The 13,085-nt window shown below is 38.6% G+C and overlaps 1 protein-coding gene across 1 annotated transcript in view; it reads left to right on the top strand.

Annotated features, from left to right (window-relative positions):
* ZFAND3 (zinc finger AN1-type containing 3) overlaps positions 1–12,194 on the top strand; it is a 132,891-nt gene extending 120,697 nt beyond the window's left edge. Inside the window, exon 7 of the mRNA XM_063390869.1 lies at positions 9,564–12,194. Within this exon, the coding sequence (XP_063246939.1) occupies positions 9,564–9,718 (155 nt within the window). The 3' untranslated portion in view covers positions 9,719–12,194. The remainder of the gene's footprint in view (positions 1–9,563) is intronic.
* Positions 12,195–13,085: the final 891 nt, after the last annotated feature.

Raw genomic sequence — 13,085 nt, 5'->3', positions numbered from 1 at the left:
ACTCCCCCTAAAGTGATTCAAACATGTTTGTCCATATGTTAACAAACAGCTGTACATAGAAGTACTGATTCTACTAGTGTTTAATATTTGAAGTAGACACAGAAGGCCCAAAAATATGACACAAAAATCTGATGAATCCTGAAGGAACATTACCAGCTAGTTACCTGACCACAAGGTAAGGCTTAGGTAGGGAGGAGCGTGAATTCTGTTGATGAAAGTCTAAATTACTCACAGGAAGAAGTGGGGAAAGAACACAGCCACAACTGCTGCATCAGAACTGGGAGGAGAAAAAGGATATTGAAAGGAATTGTCTAAATTTGCTTGAAAAATCAGGATTCTTTCCAGGAGCTAGAGTATTTTTCCCCTCCAAACTAAATTAAAAAAACCCTTGTCTTAGAGGAAAATACCACCTGTGGCCCTAAATTACATAATTCAGTTATAAGAAGGTGTTAAAGGTAGGTACTGAGACTTGAGACTACTTGATGTGGATGTTCTAAGGAAATTGATGTCCTAAGGAAATGGCATTAAGATCAGTGTGCATCAGTGTTCACCAAAGTAAAAAGAATATTATTAGTCTGTGTCAGGGCCTTTTAGTATTGAGTGTTACTGGCCTTGGAGGAAAGTTTCAAGAGCTGAAAAACTGTCTCAATGGATATTATAATCACTTACAAGTATTCAGTATTTTTTTAAGTAATATATTTATTTACTGTATCTTTATATGTGTTGAAATGCCAACGCTTACAGAGATGTTCAGAGCTCTTAAAAATTCCTGAGTTGCTGAAAGTTTTGCAAGTTACAGGCACAAGTTGTAAGTTAACTTGCCATATTCTGAACAAGCAGGAGCCAGGAACGTTTTGTAAGTCTACACTAAAAGCAAAAAAAAAAGTGGAAGTATATATTGCTCTAAGCATTTGTTTTCCTTTGTGGTATAAATGGGGCTTCTGAATGGAGCTCTGTTTTCCTGTGATTAGAAGAAGAATTACTCTTGACATAGATTGCAAGAGCCTACAGTAACAGAAGAGTTTCATGGAGCAGAAGGTGTAATCTAATAAACCCTGGACATTAGGTGTAAAGCAGGAATGAAGACATAAAACACATTTTATTTAGGTTTAAAAGAAGTAGAGCTGCTTCTTTCTTGTTTGGCCAGCAAGCCTAGCTGCTATCAGACTGTAGATCACTGTGGTGCAGCCTCTAGGAAGCTACTGAAACCCAAGACATAAATCATACAGCTCAGGAAATACACTGAAAGTCAAACCTGGAATTGTATTCAGCAAGTGATGAAGTCAAAATACATGCAGGATCCAGGAGAACTGTTAGAGTAAATGCAACACATACTGTTGTTAGTACAGACCCTTTCATTATTCATTCCAGTTCTTTATTAGTAGCCTTATCTTTCCTGCATTTTCATTGGGCTAAACAAAATTACACACATACATTATTGAATCACTAGGCATTGCTTGCTATTTTAATTAACTTTCTGGGTACACTTCAGCTTTTAATTAAATTCTCAGCTTCTGGGAGAAGTGTATTAGCTCAGGTGGGCTTAGTGAAGAGAATTCTAGAAGTATTAATGCTCGTGCAGCTCTTTTAAAGTGTTAAATACTGCACAAGTCCCTGCTCTGACCTTAGGAGAGCTCTGTCATCCACCTGCCATTTCTCAGGACACTTTAATTAAGGTTTCACACCACTCAAATCTAGAGAGTCTACACTGCTCAAATCTAAATATGTTGAGTAGGAAACAAATGCCTCTTGATAAGGTGGTATGACCCATGGAAGATCTAATTTTATAGCAGTACTAACATTTGCAATAGTGTAACCTGTTTGTATGAGTTACCTCAACTTCTTTAGCTGCCTTGGACACTAGGAGGCCTTTTGGGCATAATTCTGCTTTTTTACTGTACATTCTGTTCTTTGGATTCATTTTCCCACATATTACAGGATATAACCTTGTGAAACTAGGAATGATTTGGGAGGTGCAGTATTATTTCAGTGTGTTCTTGGTGGTGCAAACGTGGCAATGAATATTCCTTTTACAAGAGTAGCAGTGATACTAATTCCTCTTGAATACATCATTGCAAAATCACACAATTATTCAAATACCGAAACACTTCACCTACCTACAGTCTAAACTTTTAATTTTGAACCTTGGTTTTCTTCTCCTTAAAATAAGTTGATCGTTGATGTTCACTATCTGATACCACACTTGATGCTGTAAGTTGTTGGGAGCAAAATGGTTTCTCCAAAAATTCTCTTGTTAAATTAAAGATTAACCAGTTTTGGATGCTTGGGGTTTTTCCCCTGCCTTTGTGATTCAACAATCACACAGGCCTTTGGTGAAAATTGTTTCTTCCAGTTATATCAACAGATGACATGACAAATGAAAATGCTAATTTCTGGGAAGTTACATCCTTTATCACACATGAACTGGGACCAGAACTCAGTTCTGCAGAGATTTCACACGAGCAGTAACCCAGCAGCCGTGGTGGTTGGAGAGTGAGCTTGTGGTGTCACAGCTGCTGCTTGTGCCCGAGTGCCGTGGGTGAAAGGTGAGCCTGAAATCCAGAGACGGTGCATCAGGTCAGAAGGGGAGCCTACAGATGTCATTGTCACCACTGTGTAAGTCAGTGACCTCGGAGGTATGAAGCAGTTTAGAACTATTGATTGCCTGGTGTGTCTGGGGGAGTAATCCTGGACCTGAATTGCTCTGATAGTCTGTCCCCAGTCGATAATGGCCTTAATTTACAAATCTATAGTGGGTGAAGTTGTGAGGTGAAAGTGTTTATTCTCAAATGCCTGAGTTCTGTACAGCAAGAAAAATCTCTGGTCCAAATCAAATCATCATCTTCTGGTACGTGATGGAACTGGGACACAATCCTGACTGAGACCTGCAGTACTCAGCCTGACCTGACCCATAGCAAACATTTTTTACTGGCAGCTTACTATTACAAAGTAGATGTGCTGTATTTGTGACTTTGATTCATTAGGGATTCTTTGAAATTCAGAAATAATTCCTGAAAACCTCAGTTCTGTTCCTAAACATTTTCCCTACTTCTCTGGGTTTAGTGTTCACTACAGCAAAAATAAGAATTGAGTCTAGAGGAGTGCCATATCTTAATTTTTCTCACTCCACATAGAATGTCTTCAAAGAAAAAGGAGGAAACTTTGAGTTGTTCTTCTTAGTTCCAAAGACAAGGAATAGAATTCTTGTGTAGAACCTCCTTAAGAATTGTTAATCCAAAAAATTCCCCTAAAAATCAGCATGTGCGCTGTCCTCAAGTGAAATAAATTCTCTATTCAAAATTTGTGGCACATTTAATGTAGGAAAAAACAGTTTGACATCCTTCTGTGCAAGTAGTCAGATAAATAGGAAAGTGTATTTGAAATTAGCATGAATTGGGATAAAATGTAGTTTGTTTGCAGGGTCTCTGCAGTGCCAAACTGCATCTCCTGTGTGCTCCCTAAGGCAGCTTCCCAGGCTTATGATCTTAAAGAAAATAGACAGAAAATAACTTTGAAACACAGGTTATACGTGACCAAACTTGGAAATACAGTATTTTCCTTGCAGTCAAAAGAATTCTTGTAGAATCTTTAACCATACCTGTCCAGTGGCTTTTACAGTATTAAGATTATGTCCTCTCTCTTTTGTATACAACTTCTTCCATTCACTTTTTGTCCTTTCCACAAATGTTTTTTTGTCTCTAATGCAGATACATACGTACACATTGCTTTACCTTCTTTATGGCAGAGAGCAAAATAGAAAAAGAAAAAAAATTTGTTCCTTTCTTTCCTCCTAAGCATAAAACCAGTAGTAGAAATACAAAATGAATCTGTAGGATCTCATGAGCACTCTTACATTGCACCAGGGATATCACAGAGCTATATGCTTCCAGCATGAAACCTGGGATTATGGCTGACTGAGAGCAGGATGGAAGTTGTAAGTATCAAAGATCTATATGAAGAAGAAAATACGGAAAACTAAGTTGCAGTGATCATAGCAAACGGTTAGAAAAATAAGCTTTGTGAATATGTTGCAGCTTTGTGCTGTTTGTGAAGATTCATGGAACTGAAATGCTTCAAGAGGACAATGCATTAGACAATGTGAATTGATATTTAGAGACTTCTGACTCTGAGCACCTAGAGGTTAACATTCCCCATCCACTCAATTTGGAATGTAAGTGACAGAAAGGACTGCCTCGATTTTGAGGAGTTTTAATAAATACATCTATCTGGTTAAAAAGCTTCATCATACTGTGGCTTGCTCCCCATTCTCCTTGGAAATGAATGACAAGGTTCCCAACCAAGTTATTCTGAGGTGCTTATCACTTAATCAAAGCCCATGACAACTTGCAAAGCTGGGAAAGAGAAACAGAAGAGTCTAGTTCACTTATTTCCAAAACCTCATTGTTTAGCTTGGTTTGGTTTTATAGAAAATGTCAGTAAAATTGAAATTTCCTTGAGCTGTGTAATGAAAGCTGACAATGCTAGTGCAGATCATTCCCACAGAAGAGAGAGGAGAGGTAATTACAGTATATGCAAGTATGGAGCTGTGCAAAAGAGAATAATAGAAGATACCAGCAGAGAAGAAGATATTTATATTGCCAAACAGTGCATACAGGCTGCACTGGAAGCTTTTCCTGGCTGTCCTGTAGTGCACATTCCCGTTCTTCCATTATCATGTGTTCTTGCTAAACAACCTCCAAAGCATAGGGAAGGAAGCTGGCTCATATTGCTGTTCTCAGATACTCAAGCCTTTAGGATCCTGCTTTGCTTCTTCATAGCTATTTGTCCTACTCTTGCATTCATTTCTTACCTATTTCATGTCTTTAAAAAAAGTTTCTTTTTCACACTAACTTACAGTTTTATTGTTAGTATAATTTGCAACACATTATATTATCTTTCCAGGTGGAAGGGCTGGAGGAGATGGATAAATGTTGTTTTGGGGATTATTAGATACTTGCAGTTCTGAACAGTGCTGCAGCAGCATGAGCTGATCTCTGCTTGCTCATCTGCCTGGTTTGGCTGTGATGTGTGATAGCCTGCAGATCTGTTCATTGTTTAAAGAGATGTTAAAATCTGTTCTTTCACAGAAATCTGCCTGTAGACTCACACAATGTCTTGTTAGATAATACAGCTTTGATGTAGTTAGTTTACCTCTAACCTTACACAGTTTACTTCTTACCTTTGGTTGAGAATTTTTGCAGCATCTTCAACTCTTAAGTCACAAGGTATTTTTAAATTCTGTTTGATCATATGTTGATTAGAATTTCAAATCTGCAAGAGAATTAAAATATCTTGTGCAGAATGTGAAGAAGTCAAAGCACAGCACAGGATTATGTCTGTGTCTTTACTAGGACTACTTCTGAATAGGCTTTGTCTAGGGCTCTATACAAACAGGTTGTTTATTAAATAAAATTTGGAAATGGTGTAAGCTGCAAGTTCTGACAGTTCTGAACTTCTGCCTGTTGGCTTGGGAATGAAAATGATAAATACCGATCCTAGTGGGCAGGTGAGATGATTTTTAAGTATCAGAAGCTCAGGGTTTTATGGTAATGTTGACTTCACTTTCTTTTACCTACCACTGGGAGTTTCTTTGGATGTATCAAAAGGGGTCACTGTAGTATAGAAGGCTAAACCTTCAAAACAGTTGGTGCTTGCAATAAAAGCATAAATATTTAGAGTGAACAGTTAAGATGATTGATGGTACTTGGTAATGAAGGGCTTTGCCTTTCCATGTCAGCAGTGATACTCGAATGGCTCAGCTTTCAGTGGGTTCTTGACTGTAGCAGTGAAGAAAAGGCAATTGTTTCTCATTAGCCACACACAGCTGTAGGTCTGTGATACTCTCTGGTCTGGATTATGGAAGCCTGTTTTGTTTTCTGTTCTCTCCAATATCTCTTTCCCATCAGGTTCCTCAGGGATGATGAAAGCAGCTTCATAGTTGGTGATGTGCAGTCTTGGGCTTCCTTTGAGTGACTCCTCTGTAAGGCAGGGATGGTGCTCAGCTTTGTCTTTAGCCATTTTTGCTCTGGCAATGTAGTGGAAGTGAATTTTTTTATGATGTATTGAGAAGAAGTTTCTGTGTGATGCTCAGAGGAGCTCAAATGTTTTGAGGCACTACATAATGTTTTTCCAAGATGCTTGCATTAGAGACCTGAGGAGTGGGCGATGCATAGTTTACTTCTAACGTCAGAAAACAACAATTGCAGTGCTGTGAGATGTATTATTACATTTACTAGATTGAAATCTTCTGTGCTAGCAGTGGAAGTCTGGCATGTTTTAGGTTGATGACTTGGGTAAACTACCTGTAGTTGGCAAATGGATTCCCTTTTGCAATGTTCTTTCCGCTTGTAGAAAGTTATTTATTTGTCTTTTAGTTATTGTGCCCTAAAAGAAGCATTTCTGCAGGAAATTCCTTGGGGTAGACAACCTGTATTTAATACCATCCCATAATGAACTTAACTGCAAACTTAACACTGCAGGAGTTCATTTATCTAACTTACTTTATAACCATAAAAGCAGAATTCTCAAGAGAAAAGGTTTCACCTCTACTAAACATGGATTGGCATTAAGGATCAAAATACAGATACATCTATTGGCCTTCTGCCCCAGCACACACAAAGTTAATAATGGAACTGCTGTAAAATCTGATGGCCTTGATACGACATCGGGCACTTGTGCACATGCAGACCACAGAATGTCCATTGTGATTTTTCAAACCACTGAAGAAGCGAGGAGTGAATACAGCAGTAATAACTTAATTGAATATACCCACTCTGAACTAATGCAAAAATGTTCAGAACTACTGTCACTCAATTAATTGTTGAATAACAGTGTTTTAAAGGCCTTTAAATTTTAAATAAAACCTACAAAAATACAAGTTCCAATCTTTAAAGTGATTTAAGCATTTGTAGCAACGAAATTAAAGATCTGAATTCTCTTTTTGGAAATGGAGTTTCCAGGAGATCTGCATTGCTAATTCAACCAGAATAAGCCCCCTTCCATAAATCAGTCAATATATGCAGAACTACTTTCATTATATTTAAAATGAGCTTGGGTATTCTTTCATTAGATACTATCTGTTCTAATTAGCAGTACATATTTTTATATATATATATATATATATATATATATATAAATAACAGGTTTAGATCATTTAGTTACTGAAATTAGACATACTATTCCAATACTCTGGGAAAAATGAAAATCACCTGCCATTTTTTTGTGTACAGTTACTGAAACTTTGTTCAAGAACACATAAAAAACTCTCCACTAACGCAAAAAAGAAACAATGTGTCGTGTGAAATAAATATAGCATACAGTACAGGTTTTCGTGCATGAAAACAGGTGTTCTATAAAGAAATAAAAGTGTTCAAAAATGAAATCAAGACTGGTAATGCACAGGATAGATTATGTTGCGGGTGGCAGGGTAGAAAGGAGCATCATGAAGCTGTGCTGGTCTGTACAAGGCTTTGTAGAAGGGGAAGAGATGGGGCAGTTGAAAGGTCACGTTCAAAAGTGATAAATCATGTGGCATATGTACTTCCTTCCTAGATTTACAGAATTGCCAAAGAGTCTTGGTGAAGCAGTGCAGAAGATTGTATAAATTTTCAAGATCTCTTTTCAGTAAGATTAGATGGCATTTTTACATATACTTGTTAAACATTTGGAAAGGATCTGTAAAACTGCCAGGATTTAAAACCAGTTTCTATTTAGAAGGGACTGAGACACCTCCTGCCCAGTCTGTATCTTCGTGGTGTCTTGCATCTGCTTCTTAGACATTCAGTACAGATAAGATGATGTACTTGAATTTTGATTCTCATCCAGTCAAGTATTTATGAGTCTGGTACCTGCAGTGGACAGTGGTTCAGCAATTTGAAATCTTATTTCAAGAAATAAGGGAAACGTTCAGATCCTGCTTTCTGTGAGAACAGAGTGAAATGCCTGTTCAGTATTGGCATTATAGTCCAGGGATATTTTCATTTTAACAATCAGACCTTGAATTTTTGGCACCTCGGGAAGGATATTTGTCACATTTGAGTGTGGTATGACCCAGATTGAGATTGAAGTGGAGGCAGTGATCACAAGGGGTGAGATACACAGCAATTCAATCTGGGAGTTTCCATCCATATTTCGGAATTGTACATACCAATACAGAAATCTTGTTTTTCTTGGCTTTGTTCCTAGAACTGGGTTTCAAAGCCAGCCACAGATAATAGGCATGTCTTTTCATAGCCTGGTGGTACTGAAACAAAGAGCAAAGATAAATCAATTTGTCTTCACTTTTTAAAAATAATTCTATGTATGACACTTCTCCCCTCTTTATTTTCTTAACAATCACTCTAATATAAAGGTAGCATGTTGTTCTCTCCTGCAATTGATGTTTTACAGTCCAGGAATTTAAATAGCTTCACACACACATATTCTCATATATATGTGTATATATGCACAAAAAACTCTCTCAATCATTCACTCACTCATTTTTATCCTTTTCCATCTCAAATATCCTAATTTTGTGAGTTTAATATCTTTTGAGGAACAGCAGTAATGTAAAGCATTCAAGTAAGAGGCAGAGAGTTACTCTTTGCACCATCAGGCATCAAAAATATCCCAGCACAGGCAATACTGTACGAACCATACTTGGTTTCATATACAGTGGGCTGGTGAGTGCTCTAACTGTGACTTCCCTCTCCTATGGCATCGTAATGCTACTTACTGCTATTTAACATTCATTTCCGAGGTGGGAAATTTGAGGCAGTTTTTCTATGTTACAAAATGTTAGGGACAAAGAAGAAAAAAATTGATTTCTTTTGAAGACTAGAAAGTGGTGGCTGTGGCAGATGCCCTTCTCACCTGCAGGGAAAAGTATTGGCATGTTTCTAAGTCACATGCTCCCTGGAAAGCTGAGTAACGTCGAGGAGCTTTAGATGAGACAATAAGCTCATCTTCTCAGCTACAGAGCAAAGTGATGTGGCATGACACGTCCCTGTGTCAAATTCCTGTTCCCCCTTGTGGTCAGTGTCAGAATGGCTCATGGGGAGAAGCTTCTGAAGACGAGATAGCAAAGGAGCAGTGAACTCTCCAACCATCACTGCCAATGCTGTCAGTGAGGAGGAAGAAAGGTGCTTAAATTAAACAGTTCTGACTTGAAAATCTGCCTGGGAGCTCAGCCTAGAGTACCATAGGCATGAATTTCAGAAATAACAACAAAGTCCGCTTAAAAGTAGGAAAGGTTTCAGCAAAGATCATTAAAACCCAAAAGCATTAGCTTTGTTACTATGTGGACATACATAGCCTAGATGATTTTGGAGGTTTCCTGTGTAAGATAAGAGGATGGCAAAAAAACCCACAAATCACGTATGACTTGAGCTTTGGTTTTGTGGTGATAAATTCTCAACAAAATGCAGTAAATGATCAAATATTTGTTACCCTGTAAGAAAACAAATAAAAGCTTTAAACTGGCACTAATTTTTGAGCACTGAGTAATCCCCTAGTAGACAGGGTTCCTTGGCTTGTGGTTCAGGTGAAGGCAGCCCCTAACCGTGTCTCTTGTCTCCCCGTGGCAGGTTATGTGTTCTGCATGTTGCACCGCCTGCCGGAACAGCACGACTGCACGTTCGACCACATGGGCCGCGGGCGCGAGGAGGCCATCATGAAAATGGTGAAACTGGATCGGAAAGTCGGGAGATCTTGCCAACGCATTGGCGAAGGATGTTCCTGAGTGCAAGACTGCAACCAAATGCTGTTCTCTTAGTTCACTAATGTTAGCCTTATTTAGGACAAAGTCAGCCAGACACCTTGTACTAGGCAAGTTTCAGACTACAGCCAATCAGTTTCCTTTCTTTAGCCAACCGTCCTGGTACTGTAGTTTAGGGATTGATGGTGGTTGAAATTGATCTCTGGCTGGTTACTAAGGTGCCTGCTAGCCACCGTATAAAAATAAAACATGAAGAAATATTATTTTTGAGTATGGCTAGTGGATTTAAACAAAGCAAGAAAAATCCAAAGGCTTCTGTTATTGCTGGAGTCACTCTAAAAGCCTTATGCTGGAAACATTCCAGCTGCAGAGTTAAAACAAATAGTTGTATAGAAGCTGGTGTAAAAGTTTGCTATGCACATGGCTTTCGGACAAACTGTTTAATGTGCAGCCTTTCACCTCTTCACTGCTACTGAATCCTGAGGAGGTGAAATACTACTTGGAGCAGCAACTGCAGCTGCATAAGCCCAGAAGACCTGACTGGTCACTCGTGCCTTCATCGCGTGTGGCTTTTGAGTTAGGCAGTGTCACCAGCATCAGGGATTCTGTTGGGGCAGGAACACCTTTCTGGTTCTTCCCAGGAAGCCAAAAAGAAAGGGGGACAGAGATTCTTATGAAAAATTTTTATATGTATCTTACTATAAAGAACCTATCAGGGTTGGTTTTTTTTCTTCTTTTTTTTTTTTTTCTTTCTTTCTTCTCTGTTAAATTATGATCTCTCTTTAAAGCCAACTCCATCCTGGAGCAGTAAATGGTGCATAATTTCTTACATGGCATCCACAGAGATTCTACGCGTTGTGTGAACAGATTCCACATACCTTGAACAGTGCAGCCGTTCCCACTGGCTGAAACCTGATTGGCTCTTGTTTGCCTTTTGCTAAGTGCAGGTATCTGATGATTGATCAAATAAGGCTAATTCACAGCACAGTAGCCATGGCTGGATTCTACAGACTGACTTTCTGTAGCTAGACTTACATATTGGGGAAAAAAGGACATTTTGTAGCAAACGGAATTCAGTAACAGTATTGGGGAACAACCTATAAAACAAACACCCTTTGTCAGAGTGAGTTTGTGTTCCTCACGTTCAGAGTGTCAATGAGATAATCAAAGGGGCCCCATCAGCCCTCCTTCTATGCAGCTGAACGCGCCCACGAAAATCCCTGCCCGCAAAGTGAGTATAGCAAGTGGATGTGAAAAGCATTACCTGGATAGAACGTGCTGGACCTGGTCAGAGCTGTGGTTCTGTCACGGCGGGTCACGCTGAGCTGAGCCGAACCGCACCAGCTTTGGCACTTTGGAAACACAAAAGTAAACACCGCGACCGCGCTGTCTGCTGCTGCACACGGGGCTTGTGCAGGTAAAAATGATTCGTGCCGATGTCGCCCAGCTTAATCCTGAATGAGTTTAACTTCCCAGTCGATTAGTAAGGTGTTAACAAGTGGGTGAATCTGTAAGAAAACCTGAGGGAGGGATTGACTTTGTCTCATCTTCAAATACTGGGCAGATCTGAAACATGGGGGGTGAAGTAACCTGTCACTTGGAAAACCCCAGCTTGTAAGAGTCATCCTCAGTTCTACTTGTTACAGGTAATTAACTCCTTATAGGCCAAATTATACTGTTACTTTGGTAGCCAGTTATGATCATTTAACATGAGACAACTAATTTAAAAAAGAATACATATATATATATATATATATATATGTCTCTCCACACACACACTCAGCATCTGACTGTATTAGCATTAACCATGAAGCAAATCAGAAGTGTCCCATCATTGTAAATGCAGGCTGGCTGGAAGGCAAGCTGGTTTGTTTTTTTTCCTTGTTCTTATTCAAGAATATGAACCAGCAGCAAAGGCTTCTGTAGGGGGCTGCATTTTCAGGAAGTGGTCCTGGTGAGAAGGACTGTCCAAGGATATTATTTACATTTGCTATGAGGAGTTTTAAAAAAACATGGATTTTGGCGGCTGCTGTGATACGCACTTTCTTTTCCTACAAAATCCTATCCTAGCATTTGATGGGCATTCTGATTGATAAACAAGACTTTTCTGCATTAATACTGAAGATGCTATTTTGTTCCTCCTTAATATTCTCTTTAATCTCATTACAAGTGCACAGACGGTTTCAAGGTGGCTCTTGAGAGGACACTACTTCAAGTTCATGTGAATTATGGACAATGTTCACTTTAAATAAAAAGTTGGGGAGGGGGTTGTTCCTTTGCAGTATCTGTTCTGTGAAGTTTGTTAAACGTAAAGAAAGCTTAAGTTCTTGTATCTTAAAAGAAGATCTTATTTAACCCTTTTGTGTTCTAGATTTACTTACACATGTAGCCTAGAGCTCAGTTTTAGTTTAACATTGTGAAAATATTAAAAGAATCTTGTAACTTTATTCTTTTTCCTCATGCTAAAAAAAAAATTAAACCAATCAGATTAAAGTTTGAATTCCTTTCTGCCTATTCCAACAGATCTTGCTATTTTGCACCATTTCTACTGTAAATTCCTGTAAGAAATATGAACAGGAAAAAGACCAAGGTTAGGTCAGTAACTTCGAGCTGAGTTTACAGTTGGTGAAGGGTGGACTTGGTTTTCTGCATGTTTGGAAGAGAAGGATAGTATTTCTGCTGGGTTTGAATTGAGGGATTTGTTTTGTAAGCAAATCTGCTGTGGCCAGTTTGGTCCATTTAACTTTGAGGTTAGATACAGTAATCAAATGAATAAGTTGTACATACTCTTCAAGTCAAATGCATCCTGTACACTGTATCACTGGCATTAAAATGTCTTAAATGTTCTTTCATGCACTTTGACAGCTTTGCCTCGAGTAGCTGCATTCAAAATGAGAATGGGCTATATCATAATGGATAAACAGAGGCATAACTATTGTTTCTTAATTGTTTAGATGCTAAAAACACAAGACTAATTAAAAATCCTACAATTTACTGTATTAGAGGGAGAGAGAATGTAAAACTAATGATTTTAAATAATTTTTGAAAATTGTTTGGAATTGAAATTGTGCCTGGTTCACGGGACACATACACCCATTTTTTTTTCTCAAATTCTTACGGTACTTTCAATTATAAAGCTGCATGATTCTCTAACAAGATGGCTGTGTTGTAGTCAAGGTAAGTTACATAAAACAGCTCTGCCTTCTCATCTGGTTTTAAACCTGTGACTAGGTGTGAGCCAGGGCTTCTAGGGAAAACAAGAATTACCTGGAAATGTTGCTGTGTACCTGTTCTGTTTCAAAGTAGCTCCATGTCTTGGCTGAGTGGCAGCAGATCTGTAACATGGAGTACCTGAGAACATGAAGTGCTCTTCAGTAGTGCACAGGCAACA

The sequence above is a fragment of the Prinia subflava genome, chromosome 2 (genome assembly GCF_021018805.1).
Source record: "Prinia subflava isolate CZ2003 ecotype Zambia chromosome 2, Cam_Psub_1.2, whole genome shotgun sequence".
Classification (NCBI taxonomy): domain Eukaryota; kingdom Metazoa; phylum Chordata; class Aves; order Passeriformes; family Cisticolidae; genus Prinia; species Prinia subflava.
This window is presented reverse-complemented; position numbering and strand designations above follow the sequence as displayed.